The sequence below is a fragment of the Chiloscyllium plagiosum genome, unplaced genomic scaffold (assembly GCF_037043375.1).
Source record: "Chiloscyllium plagiosum isolate Xiang-an unplaced genomic scaffold, Cpla_swu_hap1 HiC_scaffold_2, whole genome shotgun sequence".
In the NCBI taxonomy this organism is placed as follows: Eukaryota; Metazoa; Chordata; class Chondrichthyes; order Orectolobiformes; family Hemiscylliidae; genus Chiloscyllium; species Chiloscyllium plagiosum.
This window is the reverse complement of record NW_028270140.1, coordinates 17,417,489-17,439,161: the sequence shown is the minus strand read 5'-3', so window position 1 is coordinate 17,439,161 and position 21,673 is coordinate 17,417,489. Positions and strand designations below refer to the sequence as shown.

Genomic DNA, 21,673 nt, shown 5'->3' with positions numbered 1-21,673 from the left:
AAAGGGCCTGATGTAGGTCTGTGAGTGAATGCAGCATTAAATCCGTGCTAGCTAACCACAGCTTTGTGCGGAGAGCTTCATGAACACTACTGCTCCATGCTTCCAGATTTCCATTCCACCATCCTGTTGGGCAAATTGTAAAACTTATCCCATGCTCATTTGCTTACTTGTATCTAATCTTTGCTTTGATAAACTGAAGACTTCACATCTCTTAATGTAAACATTTCATGATTAAGTCTAAATCATGTCTTCGTGAAGCATTTGTAAATGTACATTGTTTTTAATCAATATACAGTGGTGAGAAAGGGCAGAAGTATTCAATTTTCACCACTGTTATCATGAGGTATTAGGTTAGCACTTCCATGTTTGTAATGAAGGAAACATGGAAGCCAAGTGAACACAGTAAGCTCCAGCAAACAGTAAAGTGATAATGACCAGATCATCTTTTGTTTGGAATGTGGATTGAGGGATAGATATTGGCCAGAATATAAGGGGTAACTCCTGGTTCTTGCCATCTGATCATTCACAAGTAGTGAGAGAACTGACAGGGCATCTGTTTACATCTCATCCAAAAGACAGCACATTAGTGGTGCAGTATTGAGTGTCAGTCTTGAGTTTTGCATGAGACCTTATGTGAACTTGAACTTGAACCTCCCAACCATCTGACTCAAAGATGAGAATGTTCCCAACTGAACAACGGCTGCACATCACTGAAGGGTGTTCCAGGTAGTGCAGATGTTCAAGATACCAGACTTGCCAGGCATTCCTAGAAATTTTAGATGTCACAAACCCTGCAACTCTGTACATAATGTACAAATAATCTAAATCACCAAACAAGACTGTCAATTTAAAAGATGCTGGTGACCGAAGTAAGTGAAGATTCAAATAGATTCATGCATTCGAGTTACTTTTGAGTAACTGAATTTCATGGCACTGGCTACGAGCAGACAATTGAGTTAAATCTGCATTATTTCTGATGTTGCTAATCGCTTAAGTGAGTTAAGCGAGGCTTTGAGAGTGAGTTATATGCATATCATTGGGTTCAGTGAAGGTGAATGGCTTAAGTGGAGGTGAATACCTCGGAAGGTCAGTGATGGAAACAAAGTGTGTGAGAAGAGAATTCCTCCTTACCACTGTGCTTCCATTCTGCATGTTGTGCAAATCCCTGTGAGCATGAGCACAAAAATCTACACAAGCAGTCACCCCTGAGAATGGATGGCCCTCCACCTGGCCAAGCCGGCAGTCAATGGCCCTCTGTTCAAATTCAACCTGCAACAAAACAAGGTGCAAGGGTTACTCATTTGCAATAAAGCATGATTACGTCCTGTGCAACTTTCCACTTAACTCTCGGCTGGTTTTCCTGTGTGCATAATCACGTATTAAGTCCCCTGCGACAAAGGTCTGCTATGCTCAGGGCGATACCAAAGGGCAAGTTTGACTTTCAAAGAGTGGAAGTGAAATAGTTTTTATGACAGTCGAGTAGACGTCTGGTCACCACACACACACACACCTGCAGTTATGGTTTTGTTTTTTTTCTTTCAAATCAACCCAGTTTGAATGGAGCACAACACCCCCTGTGGCCATCACATCCTGAGGTGGGGCTTGAACTCAAGTATTCTGGTTCAGAGGTAGGGGCACTACCACTGCAGGACATGACCCTTGTGGAATCCTTCATTAAACTACAGGACATTTAAGCTGAAATCTGCAAAGCGCTAGATGTTACTGTACAGATAGTGAAATTCTGGTGCCTGGTTTAGTTGCAACTACCAGAGTTGCAACATACCTGGAAGATTCAACCAAATAATGCAGACACGCTGGCTTTTGCAAAGAGAACATTACAGCCTTTGTCAAGAATATTGAATTCTGGATCTTTTGCTTTCCCTTGGCATACTTTCTCCAATATTGACTTAAGTTGCACAAAGGAATTATAGATACTTGCACAAATGGTGTTCCACACAAATAGAGATTCCCTGATTTTTCATGTAGGAACATCATGCTAGCAGATGAGCCCATCCACAATTCTAAATTAATCTACAGTCAATTCACCTCCACTGGGAGTTCCTGCTCTTTGCAGGTTTTCAAGGGGAAAGTTAAATTGGGACTTTTTTTTTGCATAAGGATATAAATAAGCACATTTGGAAAGATTTGAAATTATTTTTTCCAAAATTTGCTAAGGAACACATTACTGCACCCCAACCCACCCAGAAATCTGTCTTTTTACAGAACTTAAAGGTATTTTCACTAAGATTATTCAGGTGTTAAATTGATATAGTTACTTAAAGTGCTTAATATTTTTGTCATGATGTGGAGGTGCCAGTGTTAGACTTCAGCTTTTGGAGCGCTGTTCCTTCATCAAGTGAAGTGACTTCACCTAACGAAGGAGCAGTGCTCCGAAAGTTTATGATTTCACATAAACCTGTCGGACTATAACCTGGTGTCGTGTGCCTTCAGACCTCATAGTTTTGTGGTAAATCCTTTCTGAGCTGCATTAATAAAACGTCACCAAATTAGCAAGTCTTAAATTGATCTCGGTCATTAAGTGTAAAGATTGATCCATGTGTGCATATACAGTACAGTGTAAATACATTCTTTGGAACACAATGCAACCAACATTGTGATATCCCCTACAATAACAGGAGCTGTGGAGGTCGGACTGGATTGTTCTGTGAAGATCGGTGATTACAATTCTCTAGAAATTCAGCAGTGTTTTTAAGGGTACTTCAGTGAGGATGAGCAGGTCTTGATGATAAACGTCTCATCCTGGCAGTAGCACTTGCGGCAGCTGTGAGAGTCAACCAGGATAGACCAGCAAGAGATATCTGCCAGGAAAATCTTAGAGGGAAGGATAGGGACTGTGAATAGGTAACTGTAAAGATAAATAATTAGAGAACTAATGCAGAAAACAAAGATTCAAACTGATTAATCAAAGGGGAACTGGTGGATTAGTGATGGATGAATCTTCTTTAGAATGGGAGGTAATTTGCAGTTTTCAGTCAATTCTACTGGTTTCCCATCACTGAGCCAAATGTAGTACCAGTCCAACATTTTCCCCTGAATTCTATGGTCTTCCACCTTCTGAATAAGCATCTTGTGTGACATTTTGTCAAATGCCTCTCAAAGTCCATATATACAACATGCATTGTCTTGTTATCTCATCAACTAATTCAATTGAGTTACTTAGAAATTAGTTATGATGTGGAAGTGCCACTGTTGGACTGGGGTGGACAAAGTCAGAAGTCACATGACACCAGATGACCTCACTTGATGAAGGAGCAGCGCTCCAAAAGCTTCTGATTTCATAATAAACCTGTTGGACTATCACCTGGTGTTGTGTGACTTCTGACTTAGAAATTATATACCTTTGGTAAATCAATGCTGACTCTCCTTGATTGACCATATGTTTCGGAATGCAAGTTTCTTCACTCCCTGATACTGGTTTTCCGTTGTATGCCCACCTTCAATATTGGACTGATCAGCCTGTGCCTTCCTGGAATACCCATCTATTTTCTTCAACAGTGGAATAATTTTGGCAACCCTCCCTTCCTGAGCCAAAACTCCTGAATCCAATGAAGTTTGAAGGAATTGTGACTCATGTCTCGACTGTTTATGACCTCTGCTTCTTTCTGCAATGTATATTGCGTTTCATCCAGACTAGGTAACTTGCCAATTTTCAGCAACTGCTACACTTTTTAGTACTTCTTCTCTATTTGGCATTACCCTGTTCATAACTAGCCTCTCCCCTTTCATTGCAATCTTCACACCCTCCAGTTCCTTTGTAAAGGCAGATACAAAATGCCCATGTCCTCTTTGTCGATATTTTCACTGTGTTCTTAAAAATGCTTCAACTTTTCTGATCTTTTCCTGACCAAACCCCTGATATTTTTATATAATTGTCCACAAAAAAAAATTACAAATCCAACCCAGTCAATTACCGTCGCATTCGTGTACTCTTAATCATCAGTAAAGTTATGGAAAGAGTTGTTGACCGTACTATCAAGTGAAACCCACTCAGCAAGAACCGGCTCATCGACTCTCAGTTTGGATTTCACCAGAGTGACATGGCTTGACCTCATAAGAGCTTTGGTTCAAACTTGGACAAAAGAACTGAACTCCAGAGGTGAGGTGGGAGTGACTGCCCTTGATGTTAGACAGCATTTGACCAATTGTAGCAGCAAAGATCTCTGGCAGAACTCAAATTAATGGGAACCAAGGGAAAAGACTCCAGTGGCACAAAAGAAGGTTACTGTTGTTATTAAATGCCAACCTTCCAAGAGGCAGTTTATCTCTGCAGGAGTTCCTGAGGGATGTACTATTCTTGAGCCAACCACCTTCAGCTATTTTAATGACCTACTATCATCTTAAGGATCGAAGTGGTGAAGTTAGTTGAGGACTGGACAATGTTCAGCACCATTCAGCTCCTCCTCAGATGCTGAAGCGATCCGTATCCAAATAAGTCAAAGTCAGAACAACATTCATGCTTGGACTGGTAAGTGGCAACTAACATTTGTACCAGGCAAGAGCTGGCAATGACAGTCCCTAACATGAGAGACTCTAACCACCATCAATAGCATGATAACAATCACCATCCAGTGTGGCTACAAAAGCACACCAGAGGCTGGAAATTCTTTAACTAGCAAGTCACTCACCAACTTACCAAAGTCTGTTCACAATCTACAAGGCACAAATCAGGAATGTGATGGGATTTGTCCAACTGCCTAATTGAGTGTAGCTCCAATAATCAAGAAGCTTAACACCATCTACGACAGGAGCCTGCTTTACTGTACCCCATCGCCTTAGCCATTTATTCCTTCTAGCAGCAATGCACAAAGGCAGCAAAGTCATCTCTACAAAATGTACAAGAGCATCTTCCAAACCCACAATAGCAAGCTCAAGGGCATGAGATTCACTGATACTTCATCAGCTTCAGTTGCCCTCCAAGCCACACATCGTCCCAACTTGAAATTATATCAGCTTTCCTTCGCTGGGTCAAAATCTTGATACTCCCTTCCAATCAGGGTGTGGGTATCCCTAGACTACACGAGCAAGAAGTAAGCTCAAAACCACCTTTTCAAGGGCAATTAAAGATGGGCAGTAAACATTAGCCGAGACAGTGACACACACATTCTGTGAATGAGTAGAAGTGAGACAAGTTTATATATCATCTTATTATTCACTTCCATGTTGCCTTGCAACCTTTTCTTGTAGCTTCGCTTTGTCTCTGACTATGTCTCTCATATTAATTATTGCAGTTCCCTCCTGTACAGAGTAGAAATTACATCTAATGAAGGCACACCAATCTGAATATTAAGAGCTGTATTTGCATGGAATCAAGGAGATGAGGCTGAAATGTGAAAATGGCAGCCACAGCTCCTTCTGGCATTCATAACTCCATTTCCATACTCTCCAAGTTTCTCCAATGTGGACAGAGGTTTGGATTATGTGACTACATTCCTGATCTGTCATCTTCATTGTGGAGACAGTGACATCCAACCAATGGTGTTCATCCAACTTTTAAAGGACATGTGGTTCACTGCACCTCAGAGGGGTCATAAGATATTCATTGATTGAGGGAACCTTTTGAAAGATAAATTGGAAAGTTTTTACCTGTGTACCCTATGCCAAGCTATGCCTCCACCTATTCCCTAACCCTCATACCCTCTTCACCAAGCTATGTCCCTCCAGCCACTCCACTTCTCCCTTTCCTCATACCATTCATGTCAACCTCTGACTCTTCCATGTCCATTTATCCATTATGCATTTTGTATGGAGCCAATGAACTATATAATGACAGTAGATTATGTTAAAGAAGTTCCTTTTTTTAAAAAAGGTCATACATCCATACTTTCAACTCCTTTAAAAGAAATCTAATTTCACATGAGGCAAGCAGAAATGCCAATCACCCAGACTCTTTAATGTATCAATACCAGACAGTGCAAGAACTCGAAAGCTATTTTTCTTCTACAAATAAACATAAGACAATTGGTAATAATGAATGAGAAAGTCAAAGATGTCAGTCAAGCAATCTTTTCTAAGGGCTGCAGCTGTTTCAACACAGTAATGGGCCTCTGTGCTTCCAGCCAAAGTACAAAAAGAAAGTATAGGTCAGGCTCCATCCAGGGTCCAGTAAGTAAAGCAGTAGAAGCGACAAGTTTAGGAGGGCATAGAAAGGGAATGAGAAAACTATTGTGCTTTAGCAATTTCGTGATTTAATGAGCTTTGCTTTGACAAAGATAGCTGCTAATAGACTTTTTACGAGTAAACGCAGAGAAGGCTACATTTGATTACATCTCTTTCTTACACTTGTGCCCATAGCCTCAGTTGGTATGAAGTGAATACTAGAATATTTGGTAGTGCTTTATTAAGGGTCAACTCTGGAATTTACATTTTATTCTTGAAAAAGGATGATTTGTACTTATGCAGCACCTTTCACAACCGCTGCACATCCCAAAGCCCATTACAGTTAAAGAACTACTTTTGAAGCTTTGTGATTATTGTCAGGTTAGGAACCCTCTGCCATACTTGTTCACAGCAAGGTCCAGAAGTGGGCAAACACTAAATGACAGGTTATGGTTTTACATGCACCCGAAAGAGCGGATAGGTTCAATGTCAAACGTCTCATCTGAAGGTGGTACACCAAAGGTGCGGCTCTCATATCAGCAGCAGAGCGTGAGTGCATATTTATGTGTCTGGAGCAAGAGAATGAGTTAGAACGCCAGAAATTATAGATCAGTTAGCCTGACAGTGGCTTTGGAATACAGAGGAACCTCAATTATCCAGCATTTGATTATCCGAATACCGGATTATCCGGCAAGATTGTGAGGTTCAGATGCTCGGCTGAACTATGTTATCCGGCATTCGATTATTTGGAATTTGATTAACCAAAGGAAATACTGCCTCCCTCGTGTCCTTCAGATAATCGAGGTTCCTCTGTAGATCCTTCGCATGATTTTTGTAATAAATATCAAACTGTCATCCCAGTTAATAGACCCTGAAAGACTTTTTCAAAGGGGTTTGTGCATTTCACGTCAATTTTCTGTTTGTTTCCATGAAAACCAGTGTCTTTAGTTGTGTGGAAAATTTCATGAAATTATTTCAAGAAGTTACTGAATGGTTGAGAAGAAATGGCCAATATAATTTAGTAGGAGTTTTAATAATTTAGTAGGAGTTTTAATAACTTAGTAGGAGTTTTAATAACTTAGTAGGAGTTTTTATTTGATGCAGATATGTTTTATGTGATATGGAGGATTTGTCTGGTAGGATATGATGTCAGATTAAGGGTATATAAAGTCTGATTGAGTGGGAAATTAGAGTTTGTAAGAAGTTGTAAGCTTTCTTTAGGACATGGGCATATTTTTAAGGTGAGAGGAGAGAGATTTAGAAAATACATGAGGAGGGGCAAATTTTTTACACAGAAAGGTGGTTTGCGTGTGGAATGAATTTCCTAAGGAAATGGTGGATGCGGGCACAGTTATGTTTAAAAGACACTTAGGTGAGTGCACGAATAGGAAAGGTTTGGAGGTAGGTGGGACTGGTTTAGTTTGGGATTATGGTCAACCTGGACTGGCTGGACCAAAGAGTCTGTTTCAGTGCTGTATGACTGTACGACATGGGATTCCTGGGCCACAAAGGACAGGTATATGGGAGGTTGTGTTATTTATATTAGTATGTGTGATTTCAAAGAAGGAATGAATGAAAGAATAAATAGAAAAACCTGCATTTTTAATAGTATTTCCTACATCTACCAGATGTTTCAAAGCACTTTTCAACCAATTCAGTGCTTCAGAAGTGTAGTTTTAGGAAAAGTAGAAACTAATTTGTACACATTAAAATGCTGGGGATTATCATCCACCAGAAATCAAACTGGACAAGCCATATACAGAGGAATGTCAGTTATTTGGCATTCGATTATTCGAATTTTGGATTATCTGGACGAGATCGCAAGGTCCCAGTGCTTGGGTAAATTGTGTTATCTGGCATTAGATTATCCGAACATTTGACAATCCAAACAAAATACTCCCCGCTCTCATCGCTCAAATAATTGATGTTCCTCTGTAAACACTGTGGCTACAAGGGCAGGTCAGGGGCTAGGATTTCTCTAATGAGTAATTCACCTCCTATCTCCCCCAAGCATTGCTCCCTTAATTTGCAAACAGCAAACATTCCACGCTTGGCGACTGATGTGCTGATGCAGTTGCAGCGTTGACTTCTGGTTCTAAGTGCCACACGCATACATTGGAAGTATGTGATGAATGAAAACAAAATTAGAAAAAATGCTACTCTCCACTGCCTATTCCTAAGGACAAGGCACAAGTCAGGAGTGTGATGGAATACTTCCCATTTGCTTGGATGGATGCGGCTCCAACAATACTCGAGCAGCTCAACATTATCCAGGCAAACTACTCCATCACCTTCAATATTCACTCTCTGCAGCACCAAGAAAAAGGGTAGCAGTGTATACCATCCACAAGTAATGTGATATAGCCAGATAATCTGTTCTTTTGTGATGCCGACTGGCTAGGCACTGGAAATCTTGCATGGCTACCTGATGCGCAGTAATGGTCAGACATTAAGACATCAATGTGTCTGCTTTGTCAAAGCCCATTCTACTCTGCACTAAAGCAGGGAGTTCCTAGCCTTATTGAGTTAGATGCTTGAGTTATGACACATGCACCAAGAATGCCAATGCCATGAACAACCTTATGGTGTTATACAGCAATGTAATGCTGCTAATAAACTATCAACTCAATGACATCTTCACCTGGGGCTGGAGATAAATGATGTAATCATGTCAGAATGAACTTTTCTCACTGAGACATCACTGCTTCAAGTTGCCAACCTTTGTTGCTTCAGCATACGTAGAAGAAAGTGAAAGAGAAGCACTAAAAAAGAATTCAGGAAGCTGGTCATCTTGAATTACTCTGCTCATTGTGAGGACTTCCCTGCCAGTGGTAACATCCATCAAGAATATTGCAAAGTCACCAGTGAGGTCAACCTTCAGCTTCACACAAGTAGCCCATCATGCCCACACAGCACGTTCGGTGCTTTGATAATAGGTTAGGATATCTCTGCATTAGCTGCTAATTTTCAATGGCACCACCAGGTCAGCGGTATCTGAAATGGCTTCTAAGCAATAAACATCACTGGAAGCTTTCTGCTGGGTTTTCACTTCCCTCAGTTGAACATGAAGTTGAGGACTACTACAACAGCCGGCATATCTCCGTTGTTAAATTAAAAACCTTACATCTACAATGTCACGCAAGCACCAGCAATCATCTTACTTTTGCAATGAAGAGAATTCTCAATCAATGTTGGTGCAGGCCAGAAAAGGCAGAGTGCAGAGCTGCGCAACAGAGAGTAATCACAAGCCATTGTGGCACACTCTGGTGTGTTGAGGAAAACAGGAGGAGGCTAATTTTAATGATGGTCGAAGTAGGAATTAAGTAGCGATTAAGAAGCAAAAAAACAGAAATGATAGGTGATCAAGTCATCCAGCAGTCAAGGGCATCGTGAGGAATGCATGAACTGATTTACGCTCATATTCGGTCATTTCTGCAAAAGTTGTTATTAACATTCCTCATTTTCTTCCAATGTGTGTTGATGTTGCTGTTGTATAAAGTCTACAAGCATGCTTGATTGTTCTGCCATCTTGATCTATTCTCTTGATCATATGAATGGAAGACTTAGTAGAAGACTGTAGAGGCCACTCGTTGAATATGCAGATTGGGCGTAGGCAGCAACTCTGGGCTCTAAATTTAATTTTAACCCGAGGTCTACATGGAGCAGGCCATTATACAGAAAGAGGAACTCACACCAGGAGAGGCTCAGAAAAATTAAGATTTCTAACAAAACCTGGAAGTAGCCCAAGAGAAGCAACAGTTCTACATTTCCACAGGAAATCCATGAGCTCTCCTCTGACAAAGGCATCACTTCAGCATCCCTGACTGTGATGCTCAAGTCCCGCCTCAAAATTTTTTTCATTGGGTCTCCAGTGGTGGGTTCCTGCCAATCAGAATGCCACTTCCACTGACCGGCTGCAACGCTTTGTGTCAAGTTCAGGCAAGAGAAGGACTGGGCCCAGGATCTGAGGCCTAGACGTCAAAATGTGCTGGCCTTTCATTGTGTACGGCCAGACAATTTCCTGCATAAAACAGTCCCTGCTCACATTGTCCTGCTCCAGGATTTGAGGTAAAAACAAGGACTGTAGATGCTGGAAACCAGATTCTAGATTACAGTGATGCTGGAAAAGCACAGCACTTCAGACAGCATCCGAAGAGCAGGAAAATCGATGTTTCGGGCAAGTAATATGCTGGTGTCAAGATTCAATGTTCCAAACAGTTTTCACTTGAAAAGATAATGCCATTTTGTATGGTTACTAAGGGACCTACAGCAAGAATACGACTTTGAGACTGGGGAGACAGACTCAGTAAAGTTCCTGGAAAACGGATGTGGAGTTTATTCTTGACTGGTACATGATAGGCCACATGCCCTCAATTGTCCTGGCTTCAGTTTCTGGAGGAGCTACAAAACTATTTTGTCTCTTGTGTGACTGCAGATAATCTTTGGTGATGCTGCCAAGGCAGATCTCTCTTTTCCAATGATTAACAGTATCTTTACTCACACCAGAATATTGCTGAAGGCCGCCGGACAGCAAAGGATTTTACAAAAATGTCCTTTTCACAGGCTTGGCTAAAGCAGCCCAACTGCATGATGGCACCAACGACAAGTGGAAATGGCTAAATTCAGTGACTGCCTCTCGGCTATTGTTAAAGTCTTCAGCAGCATGATTCTCATCCAAGTCCCAGATAGCAAAGGTACTGTGCTTCGTCCAATGATATTTTCTTGATGATTGGAACCACACCACTCTTCTTGATATTCCCAACATCACATCAAGGTCTGCAGAAAGAGATCTTGCAGGGAAAATGCATTGTAGACTCACTCATCAGCTGGGAAGGGTTCCGTTCCTGCCAAGTAGTCACCTTGCCATCACAAGTTCAACAAGTCTTTCAGTTGAAATATTTGTATTCTTTGTCGACCCTTCATTGGTGCTGAAGTAGACAGAGTTGAGGAACATGGCACCTACGTGCCCCACCCACCCCATTTCCAAAATGTTAATGTCAGGCTAATCCAATGGATAATCCAAACATCACATGCAATTTAGAACCATAGATTGGTGTGACACATATTGAGTGGATCTTAGTCAACTTGGGCTCCAGTTGGATTTTTTTAAAGGACATCCGACTCAGCAAGGTTAGCACACAATGTATGCAAGGGATACCATTCCTAATGCTGAGTTAAGGCATCTGTGACCTTCCATATTTAGAGGACAAGCAAGATCCTTATAATGAACTAGGAAAACCTCTGTCTTCAACTTTGATTCCAGGCTCATCATGCAGACAAGTCACTAAAGATGATCCAGTTGGACTACTCTTCACAATAAAATCATCAGAAAATTCTACAGTTGAGGCAAACGTAAAATGTACTCCTTGCTGAAATCTCTCCTCAAAACACTAGTGTTCATCTGAATGCACAGACAGGACAAACTTTGCCTGCAAGCTGATGGAACTCATTGTACTTACAGGAAGCATGCTGTGGAGTGCCAGCTTCCACCAGGGACCTCAGGCTGCACCCACTGAGATGTGAGACATGAAGCATGCAGCTTTCTCACAGGGTTCCTCCATATTAATCCGGGCTATATAAGCAGTATAAAGTGATGCATCAAACAGTACTCACCTGGAACATGAAAAAACAAAACAAAATATCCCATTCAGACTTATGGATCTTAGAGTCGATAAGGAATTATGTTTCAAATGATCTAGAGAGTTTTTAAAAGGAGCAGGAATAGGCTATTCAGCCCCTCAAACTCATTCCGCCATTTGGTTAGATCACATATTGCAACTGCATGTACCCACCTTCATTACAGATCAAAGCCTTATCCAAACAAAATCTATCCAGCTCAGTCACAAAATGTTTTAGCAACCTCAATTGCTTATTGGGGGAGGAGATCTAGCCTTGCACTGCCTTTTGTGTGAAGAAATGCTTCCTGACAAAGAGCCTTAAGTTTCAAACCAGGCTGGCAGTAATGCCCGCTGCCATTTTCTACTTTAACCTCATCGGACATATTTGAGGAATTGAGACTTTGGTTGATATTGTAAAAAGAACAATACTGATTTAGCCCCACTCTCCACTGATTGCAACATCAGGAAAGTAGCTCAATTGATATTGTGCATTTTAAAACCACCACTCAAAGTCAAAATTAACCTGCGTTATGTCTGACCGCATTGAGAAGTATTTCTGAATAATGCATCAATGTTATGTCACTGTCTCCAGTACAACTGGATCATCTTTATTGTTTTCCAAGACCCACTGACAATGGAAGTTTGAGGTAAATTTTCTGAGACTCTGCCTCCGCAACCATTGGCCCTCCTGTTGAACAAGTCTCTGAACATTTACCGTACTTATATGGAAGAAGTGTGTGTGAAATTAAACACAGCAACCACTTACTTGATTGTTGAAAGCCTCTGGGGCAAACCTCTTGTAAACAGGTGCCAATAGGTTTGCCAGGTTTTGCAGATTCGACTCTAGTTTTTCCTCCTGAATAGAAAAATGGAAAGCAATCATCAGAAAAGGAACTACCAAAGGATTCAAAAGTTGTATTTTGGAGAGATTTCACAATCCTGTATGTTGGATTAGGAACTGGAGCTATATAAAGGACTAGAATCTCTCATTTGCCCCAAGAACAATGCATCAGTTGGAGAGTTGCCCCTTTAAATTGCTCTTTTTTATTTTGCTGTGGAAGAACTCACCAGCTGATTAATAATGCTTTCAAGAGCCTCCCAGTCCACATACAAGTACATAACGTAGGACATCTTATGACTTCCAATATCTCTAATGATTAAGAATGTTAGCATTAAGGCACTTTACCTGAATGCTCGTAGCATTCGTAACAAAATAGATGAACTAACGGCACAGATCATCGTGAATCATTATGATGTGGTAGGCATCACAGAGACATGGCTGCAGGGAGTTCAGGACTGGCAGTTAAACATCCAAGGATTTACAACTTATTGAAAAGACAGGGAGGTGGGCAGAGGGGGCGGGGTGGCCTTGTTAGTTAAGAACAAAATTAAATCTATGGCACTGAATGACATAGGGTCAGATGATGTGGAGTCTGTGTGGGTGGAATTGAGGAACCACAAAGGCAAAAAAACCATAATGGGAGTTATGTACAGACCTCCTAACAGTGGTCAGGACCAGAGGCGCAACATGTACCGGGAAATAGAAAAGGCATGTCTGAAAGGCAAGGTCACGATGATCATGGTGGACTTCAATATGCAGGTGGACTGAGTAAATAATGTTGCCAGTGGATCCAAAGAAAGGGAATTCTTGGAATGCTTACAGGATGGCTTTTTGGAACAGCTTGTCATGGAGCCCACAAGGGAGCAGGCTATTTTGGACCTAGTGCTATGTAATGAACCAGACTTTATAAAAGATCTTAAAGTAAAGGAACACTTAGGAAGCAGCGATCATAATATGGTAGAGTTCAGTCTGCAGTTTGAAAGAGAGAAGGCAAAATCGGATGTAATAGTGTTACAGTTAAATAAAGGTAATTACGAGGGCATGAGAGGAACTGACGAAAATCGACTGGAAGCAGAGCCTAGTGCAGAAGACAGAGCAAAAATGGCAGGAGTTTGTAGGTATAATTGAGGACACAGTACAGAGGTTCATCCCCAAGAAAAGAAAGATTATCCGGGGAGGGATTAGACAGCCATGGCTGACAAAGGAAGTCAGGAAATGTATTACAGAAAAAGAGAAATCCTATAAAGTGGCCAAGAGCACTGGGAAATCAGAAGATTGGGAAGGCTACAAAAACAAACAGAGGATAACAAAGAGAGAAATAAGGAAGGAGAGGATCAAATATGAAGGTAGTCTAGCCAGTAATATTAGAAATGATAGTAAAAGTTTCTTTCAATACATAAGAAACGAATGACAGGTAAGAGTAGACATTGGGCCACTTCAAACTGATGCTGGAAGCCTAGTGATGGGAGATAAGGAAATAGCTGGAGAACTTAATAAGTACTTTGCGTCAGTCTTCACAGTGAAAGACATGAGTAATATCCCAACAATTAAAGGGAGTCGGGGGCTGAGTTGAGTATGGTTGCCATTACAAAAGAGATAGTTCTAGAAAAGCTAAAAGGTCTTAAAATTGACAGATCTCCTGGTCCCGATGGGCTACATCCGAGAGTTCTGAGGGAGTTGGCTGAGGAAATAGCGGAAGCGTTGGTTGAGATCTTTCAAAAGTCACTGGAGTCAGGGAAAGTCCTGGATGATTGGAAGACTGCTGTTGTAATCCCATTGTTCAAGAAAGGATCAAGACAAAAGATGGAAAATTATAGGCCAATTAGCCCAACCTCGGTTGTTGGTAAAATTCTAGAATCCATCGTTAAGGATGAGATTTTAAATTCTTGAAAGAGCAGGGTCGGATTAGAACAAGTCAACGTGGATTTAGTAAGGGGAGGTCGTGCCTGACAAACCTGTTAGAATTCTTTGAAGAGGTGACAAGTAGGTTAGACCAGGGAAATCCAGTGGATGTGGTCTATCTAGACTTCCAAAAGGCCTTTGATAAGGTGCCACGCAGGAGGCTGCTGAGTAAGGTGAGGGCCCATGGTGTTCGAGGTGAGCTACTGGCATGGATTGAGGATTGGCTGTCTGACAGAAGGCAGAGAGTTGGGATAAGAGGTTCTTTTTCGGAATGGCAGCCGGTGACAAGCGGTGTCCCACAGGGTTCAGTGTTGGGGCCGCAGCTGTTCACGTTATATATTAATGATCTGGATGAAGGAACTGGGGGCATTCTAGTGAAGTTTGCCGATGATACGAAGATAGGTGGACAGGCAGGTAGTACTGAGGAAGTGGGGAGGCTGCAGAAGGATCTAGACAGTTTGGGAGAGTGGTCCAGGAAATGGCTGATGGAATTCAATGTGAGCAAATGCAAGGTCTTGCACTTTGGAAAAAAGAATACAAGCATGGATTACTTTCTAAACGGTGAGAAAATTCGTAAAGCCAAAGTACAAAGGGATCTGGGAGTGCTAGTGGAGGATTCTCTAAAGGTAAACATGCAGGTTGAGTCCGTGATTAAGAAAGCGAATGCAATGTTGTCATTATCTTAAGAGGGTTGGAATATAAAAGCACCGTTGTGCTACTGAGACTTTATAAAGCTCTGGTTAGGCCCCATTTGGAGTACTGTATCCAGTTTTGGACCCCACACCTCAGGAGGGACATACTGGCACTGGAGCGTGTCCAGCGGAGATTCACACGGATGATCCCTGGAATGGTAGGTCTAACATATGAGGAACGGCTGAGGATCCTGGGATTGTATTCATTGGAGTTTAGAAGGTTAAGGGGAGATCTAATAGAAACTTACAAGATAATACATGGCTTGGAAAGGGTGGACGCTAAGAAATTGTTTCCGTTAGGCGAAGAGACTAGGACCCGTGGGCACAGCCTTAGAATTAGAGGGGGTAAATTCAGAACAGAAATGCGGAGACATTTCTTCAGCCAGAGAGTGGTGGGCCTGTGGAATTCATTGCCACAGAGTGCAGTGGAGGCCGGGACGCTAAATGTCTTCAAGGCAGAGATTGATAAATTCTTGATGTCACAAGGAATTAAGGGCTACGGGGAGAATGCGGGTAAGTGGAGTTGAAATGCCCATCAGCCATGATTGAATGGTGGAGTGGACTCAATGGGCCGAATGGCCTTACTTCCACTCCTGTGTCTTATGGCCTTGTAAGTTGGAGGATACAACAGACGTATTTGTGGCTGGAAAGACGGTGCAGAACAGAGAGTGTTAGACGCCTGGAACACTGAGACTAGCTCTGGGGGAGATGGCACCTGAACAGAAGCAGGGCTGACTTCCTTGCAGGTATTTTGTCTTGTTTTTTGCGAGGATCATTCATAATCAAACAGATACAGTCATCACACTGCCCGTCAGCCAGATTTCACAGCTGATATTCACTTGACAGGACAGTCTGCAGCAGGATTCAAACCTTGCACCAAATCGAAAGGGGAATTATCAGAGAATCCCTACAGTGTGAAGCAGGCCATTCAGCCCATCAGGTACGCACCCCCACCCCACCCCACCCCACCGTACTGTACAGCACCCTGTCCAGACCAACCCTATTCTTTTAACCCTGCACTTCCCATGGCTTATCCACCTAGCCTGCACATTCCTGGACTATACAGGGCAACTTGGCATGGTCAATCCGCCTGACCTGCACATCTTTGGATTGTGGGAGGGAACCAGAGAAAACCCACGCACTCACAGGGAGAACGTGTAAACTCCACACAGACGGTCGTCCGAGGTTGGAATTGAACCTGGGATCCTGGCGCTGTGAGGTAGCATTACTAACCACTGAGCCACCCACCTCACTAGACAGGAAGGGACCTGACAGAATTTTAACTCCTGAGATTTGAATGATTCACCTCAGCAGTCCAGATGCAAGGCCTTTTCCACATAACCTTGCAAACCAGCACAAACAGCTCTTTACCCATTAAAGTCAATGGAAGGGAAATCAGGACTGCCCTGCACACCATCTCCTTAAATGCAGCTTTGGTGAGAGAGCCTGTGGCTAGAATGCCAAATGCAATCCTATTCGATATTCTAACCAGTGTGCAGCAATAACAGAAGAAAATGCCTCACAAATCAAACACTCAGAGACCTGCTGAGTTGCCACTGACCTCTTTGGGGTCATCACCGAGTAGCCTGAATTTCCTGGGGGCTTTACTTCTTGCGAACTTACACCCGTTATAGTACATACTCCAGGAGCAGCCAAAGGAAAACGAAGCTCCACAAGTGTCTTGGTTTAACCCCTGGCAAGCACACGTTCGTCTGCAGAAAAAAGAATAGGTTTACAGCTCAATGGCCCTAGTATCCGATATTAGGCATTTGTCCCAAGGCATCTCCTCAGCTGCTGCCCAGTTTGCTAGAATCTCCTTTCAGTGGATATGCTGCCATCAACTCCTCCTGTAATACTAGTCTACAGGACTTACTAGTATTAAGTGGTGAAGGATTAACTGCTGATATGTCTTTAGCAGAAGAGGTAATTGACAACAAGAAGTAATTTATTAGATATAACTAACTTTGTTTAAACCAGGATCTTATGAACAGGCCCTCCTGATAAACCAGTAAAAATTATATAACTAAAATACCAGACATTTACTGTATTATTGCAACCTCCATGATGTTCGAGTAGTCAGTTAAGGGTGCAAGTCATAGAACGGAAACAGACCCTTCGGTCTAACTCATCCCTGCCATCCAGATATCCTAACTTAATCTAGTCTCATTTGCCAGTATTTGGCCCATATCCCTCTAAACCCTTTTTCCTATTCATATTTCCATCCAGATGCCTTTTAAATGCTGTAACGGTACCAGCCTCCACCACTTCCTCTAGCAGCTCATTCCGTACACACATCATCCTCTGCATTAAAAAGTTGTCTCTTAGGTCCCTTTTAAATCTTTCCCCTCTCACCTTAAGTCTATGCCCTCTAGTTCTGAACTCCCCCACCACAGGGAGAAGACCTTGTCTATTTACCCTATCCATGCCCCTCATGATTTTATAAAGCTCTGTAAGGTCACCCCTCAGTCTCCGACGCTTCAGGGAAAACAACCCCAGCCTATTCAGCCTCTCCCTATAGCTCAAATCCTACAACTCTGGCAATAACCTTGTAAATTTTTTCTGAACCCTTTCACGTTTCACAACATCCTTCGTATAGGAGGGAGACCAAATGTGAGAAGACCATCCATCACTATGTTTTATTTATGGCAAAGTTGCATTATTATTTAAGTTACTTATGCTGTAAATAGAGTGTAACAGTGATATCCATACCCTGCATTACTTTTCTATGATCTAGTATGTACTTTTACATCGATTCTGTGGACCTCTTGATCAACCAAAATATTTGATCAATTGGCATACTCCTGGTCCCATAAGTACCGGTTATTGAACGCTTGCTGTACTAGTTAAGATAACAGTTTATGTTAAGACTATTCAGCTGTATTATAGTTCGTAAAAAGACAGACTAATCTAAGTTACATGGTTGTTAACAGTGGAGGTCACTGGAGTAACTACAATGGACAAGTAGAACTGACCAGATTTTTCCAGAGACAGTCATATATATCTCAGTGGCCAGAGTTATACAAAGGCTTCAAGGTTAACCTTTTCAGACTATCTATCTTCGGTTTTCCCCCGCCAAAACAGGTTTTCCCTTGTTTAACCCATTATGCGACTGCTGAAACAAGTATATCATGTTTATCACAATCTTTTCTCTCAAATCTCTGACTTTATAAAACCATGTTGACTTGCGTGAGTAGGTGATCTACTTGAGCAAGAACACTGAATATTAACATCTGGAAAGATGGGTAGCCATTTATTCCCTGCATATCTTTTGCTGTCAAGTGTTGACGTTGTTCCACCATGATGTCAGAATGATCTCTGATTGCTTTGATGTGTGAGATGAAAGGTGAACGTTGAGATGGGAGAAGTAATCTTCTTGTTTTATTGGTAGGTCACGATGAACAGTCTTTTGTCACAATGTCTTTTGCTTGATAGGTTTTCTTTGTTTTTGATGAATTCCACATCTGAATACTCTCTTGTTGGTGTGACTTTGTTCTTGAGTTCAACCCGAGCAGAGTGCTGGGAGTTTCGTGAGTTGGTGCAGTTGGATGAGGAGTTGTTCTTCCCTTTTAAAAAATTTTTCACCCTGTAGAAATCAATTCTTACTCTTACCCTTGAATATCCCATTTATAAACACACAAAAAGAAGCTGAACAGCTGAGCAGGGGTGATTAATTCTTAGAGTGAATAATCCAAACGTTAGCTTTAGGTATGGAAGATTAGCTTGCCCAGTGTGTGGCATGTGGGGAGTTGTGTTGAATGTTACCCCCCTATGAGGTGTTGTATGGGAAGCATCATCAAGTGAAGAAACTTGAACTGCAGATTTTCAGAACCTGAACGACAGCAAGGATCCCTGTGGCACAAGCAAAGGATGATATGGGTAGCATGTTTAATTAGGCCATCATTGCACAGAATAGCAACTTGCAAGCAGATAGAGAAATGATGATTACCAGGCAACCCAGGAGCAACAGGCAGGAAGAGTAGATGGGGGGGTGGAAAAGAGTCTTCTGTGACAATTTTGCTCACTACTTGCTCTTCGGTTTTGGATACTGTTAAGTGTAACGGGGCAAGCGCATGGCCCTGCAGCTGTCTCGGAGGGAAGGAAGAAGACTGGAAGGGTAATAGTGAAGGGGATGTGTTAATTAGGAGAAGCAGAGTCCTTTCTGTGGCCATTTGACTCCAGACTTAATTGGTGTCTCTGTGGTGCCAGGGTCAAGGATGCCATAGAGTGGCAGCAGGGTATTCTTCTCAGGGACAGTAATCAGCCAGAGATCCTGATTGACATTGGTACCAGTAGCAAGGGGATATGCTCCTGCAGTCAGAATTTAGGTGTCTGGGTATCAAATTAATAAGCAGGTGCTCTAAGGTAGTAATTTCCAGATTACTCCACCCACAAGTAAGCACACAAGTTCAAGGATACCACAGATGAATTTGTGGTGGGGAAGACTGTGCAGGAGGGAGGGCTAGGTACCTGCAACATTGAGACTGAGTCTGGGGGAGATGGCACCTACACAAAACTGGGACCGACTTCTTTGCAGGGTGTTTTGCCATTGCTTTTCGGGGTGGTTTAAATTGACTATGGATGAGAGTGTCGGACAGAATATCAGATATGTATAGTTCTTTGCACTAAAACAGGGAGAGAGAGATAGTTAACACCAGAGTTGGTAATAATAAGATATTTAGTGCAGGTAGAATAAGGGAGAAATTAAAACATTCTAAATCAGGATTACATTACATGTATGTCAATGTACTGATGAGTCTGGTAAATAAGATTAAGGAGTTACACACACTGCTTACCATGTACAATTATGATGTGGTTATAACAAGAGACCACATACAAGGATGGACAGGACTAGGTGCAAAATATTCCTGGATACAAGGCGTTCAGTGAATGTAATGTAAGGAAAGACTTTGTTATACAGTGAGAAGTTAGGATCTGGAGTGCACTGCCTGTAAGTGTGGTGGAGGCTGGTTTATTGAGGCGTTCTAGAGCATAATAGATGATTATCTGGATATTAAAAAAATGTATGGGGTTACAAGGAGAAGAAAGGAGAATGGCACAAAGTCATAACACTCTTTTGGAAAGCCAGTGCAGCCATGATGGGCCCAATGATCTCCTTCTACGTTGTAACAATTCCATGATTGTAGCTGGTGAATAACTAGAGTGAATGCAATGATGTCTTCCTTCTGGGGCCAACAAACATTTTTATGAGCCCTGTGAAGTCATCTTCTGACTGGCATGTATTATTTTAGTTCACGAACGTTGTTTTCAGAGACGGCTGAAATTACTCCCCAAATTTCAAAACTTTTAGAGCAAAACATACTTTCTTCCTCAGCCGTGATGCTTGTTGATTATTAATGTGCAAGTTCTGCCAAGTGATATTTATGTTTTAAACACATTATTAATATTCCTTTAATTGTACACTTGCACCGTTCAGCATCATGATAGCAGGTTGTAATTTCAAGATTTTAACCAAGGTATTTGGCCAGATAACACAGCGATGCTCTGTCCTGCATCAAGCTTGAATTGAGTTGAACATCCATTCATACGGATGAGGTCTGTCATGTCTGGTTCAAATGAGTCGGTTATTTCGCTTTGGAACCATTCTAGTTTCTTCCCAAGGAATAATATTATTATCGAAGGACAATATTCTAATACTTGGAGAGTCGAATTTTTTTTTTAAAAAAAGAGTGTTTGATGTAAAGTATTGGCTTCTTTGCGGATGGAACCAGTATTACTTCCTTGTTTAACGACTGCTTCTGGTTCTTACTTATTCTTTGAAAATGCTGCACATTTTTGCAAAGAGACATTTTTGTTCAGAGAAAGGTTCACTGGACCCACAATGTTAACTTTACTTTCTCTCTACAGATATGCAATTTCTGGTTTTGTTTCAGATTTCCAAGCATCCGCAGTTCTTTGTTTTATTTTATTCTTGATGAGGAGGAGCCGGTGTTGGAGTGGGGTGGACAAAGTTAAAAACCACACTACACCAGGTAATAGTCCAACAGGTTTATTTGGAAGCTTCCTGGCGTTGTGAGAATTTTATTATATTCTTGTACTAGTGCTGGACTGTTACTTTTGATTATGTCTTTTGTTAGACAGTGACTCTGAGGACTAAAAGTATTTAAGACTTTTTTCCTTGATTTATCATGGGACTGATTGGAGTGTTTGGATCTTTTGAAGTGAATAGGTTCTGATAGAGCAAATTCGTCCTTGTATTACCCAGATCTTTCAGTGTTTTTCCAAATCTAAGCTTTTAACGCAATCTGCATAGCCTTTCCAATGTAAGATCTTCCTTTAATTTTAAAAGAACTGAAAAAGATCAATCAGAAATTCCAACAACAATTCTATCTTTAATTCATTCTAGTTTTAATGCTCCAGTTACAAAAGATCTAGACAATATATAAAGATTGTCAATCCTTTTCCAAAGGACATCAGTGACCCCAGTGTGGTTCAAATAGGGGTGGCACAGTGGCGCAATGCTTAGCACTGCTGCCTCACAGCAC

The 21,673-nt window shown here is 41.7% G+C and overlaps 1 protein-coding gene across 6 annotated transcripts in view; it reads right to left on the bottom strand.

The window, feature by feature from the left end:
• Positions 1-21,673, bottom strand: part of LOC122564906 (methylcytosine dioxygenase TET2-like) — a 189,886-nt gene that overhangs the window by 27,628 nt on the left and 140,585 nt on the right. For all 6 annotated transcript variants that reach the window (XM_043720374.2, XM_043720365.2, XM_043720355.2 and 3 more), the window contains 3 exons: positions 16,732-16,882; positions 12,502-12,591; positions 1,132-1,269 (listed from right to left, as the gene is read on the bottom strand). In XM_043720374.2, the coding sequence (XP_043576309.2) occupies positions 1,132-1,269; positions 12,502-12,591; positions 16,732-16,882 (379 nt within the window). The remainder of the gene's footprint in view (positions 1-1,131; positions 1,270-12,501; positions 12,592-16,731; positions 16,883-21,673) is intronic.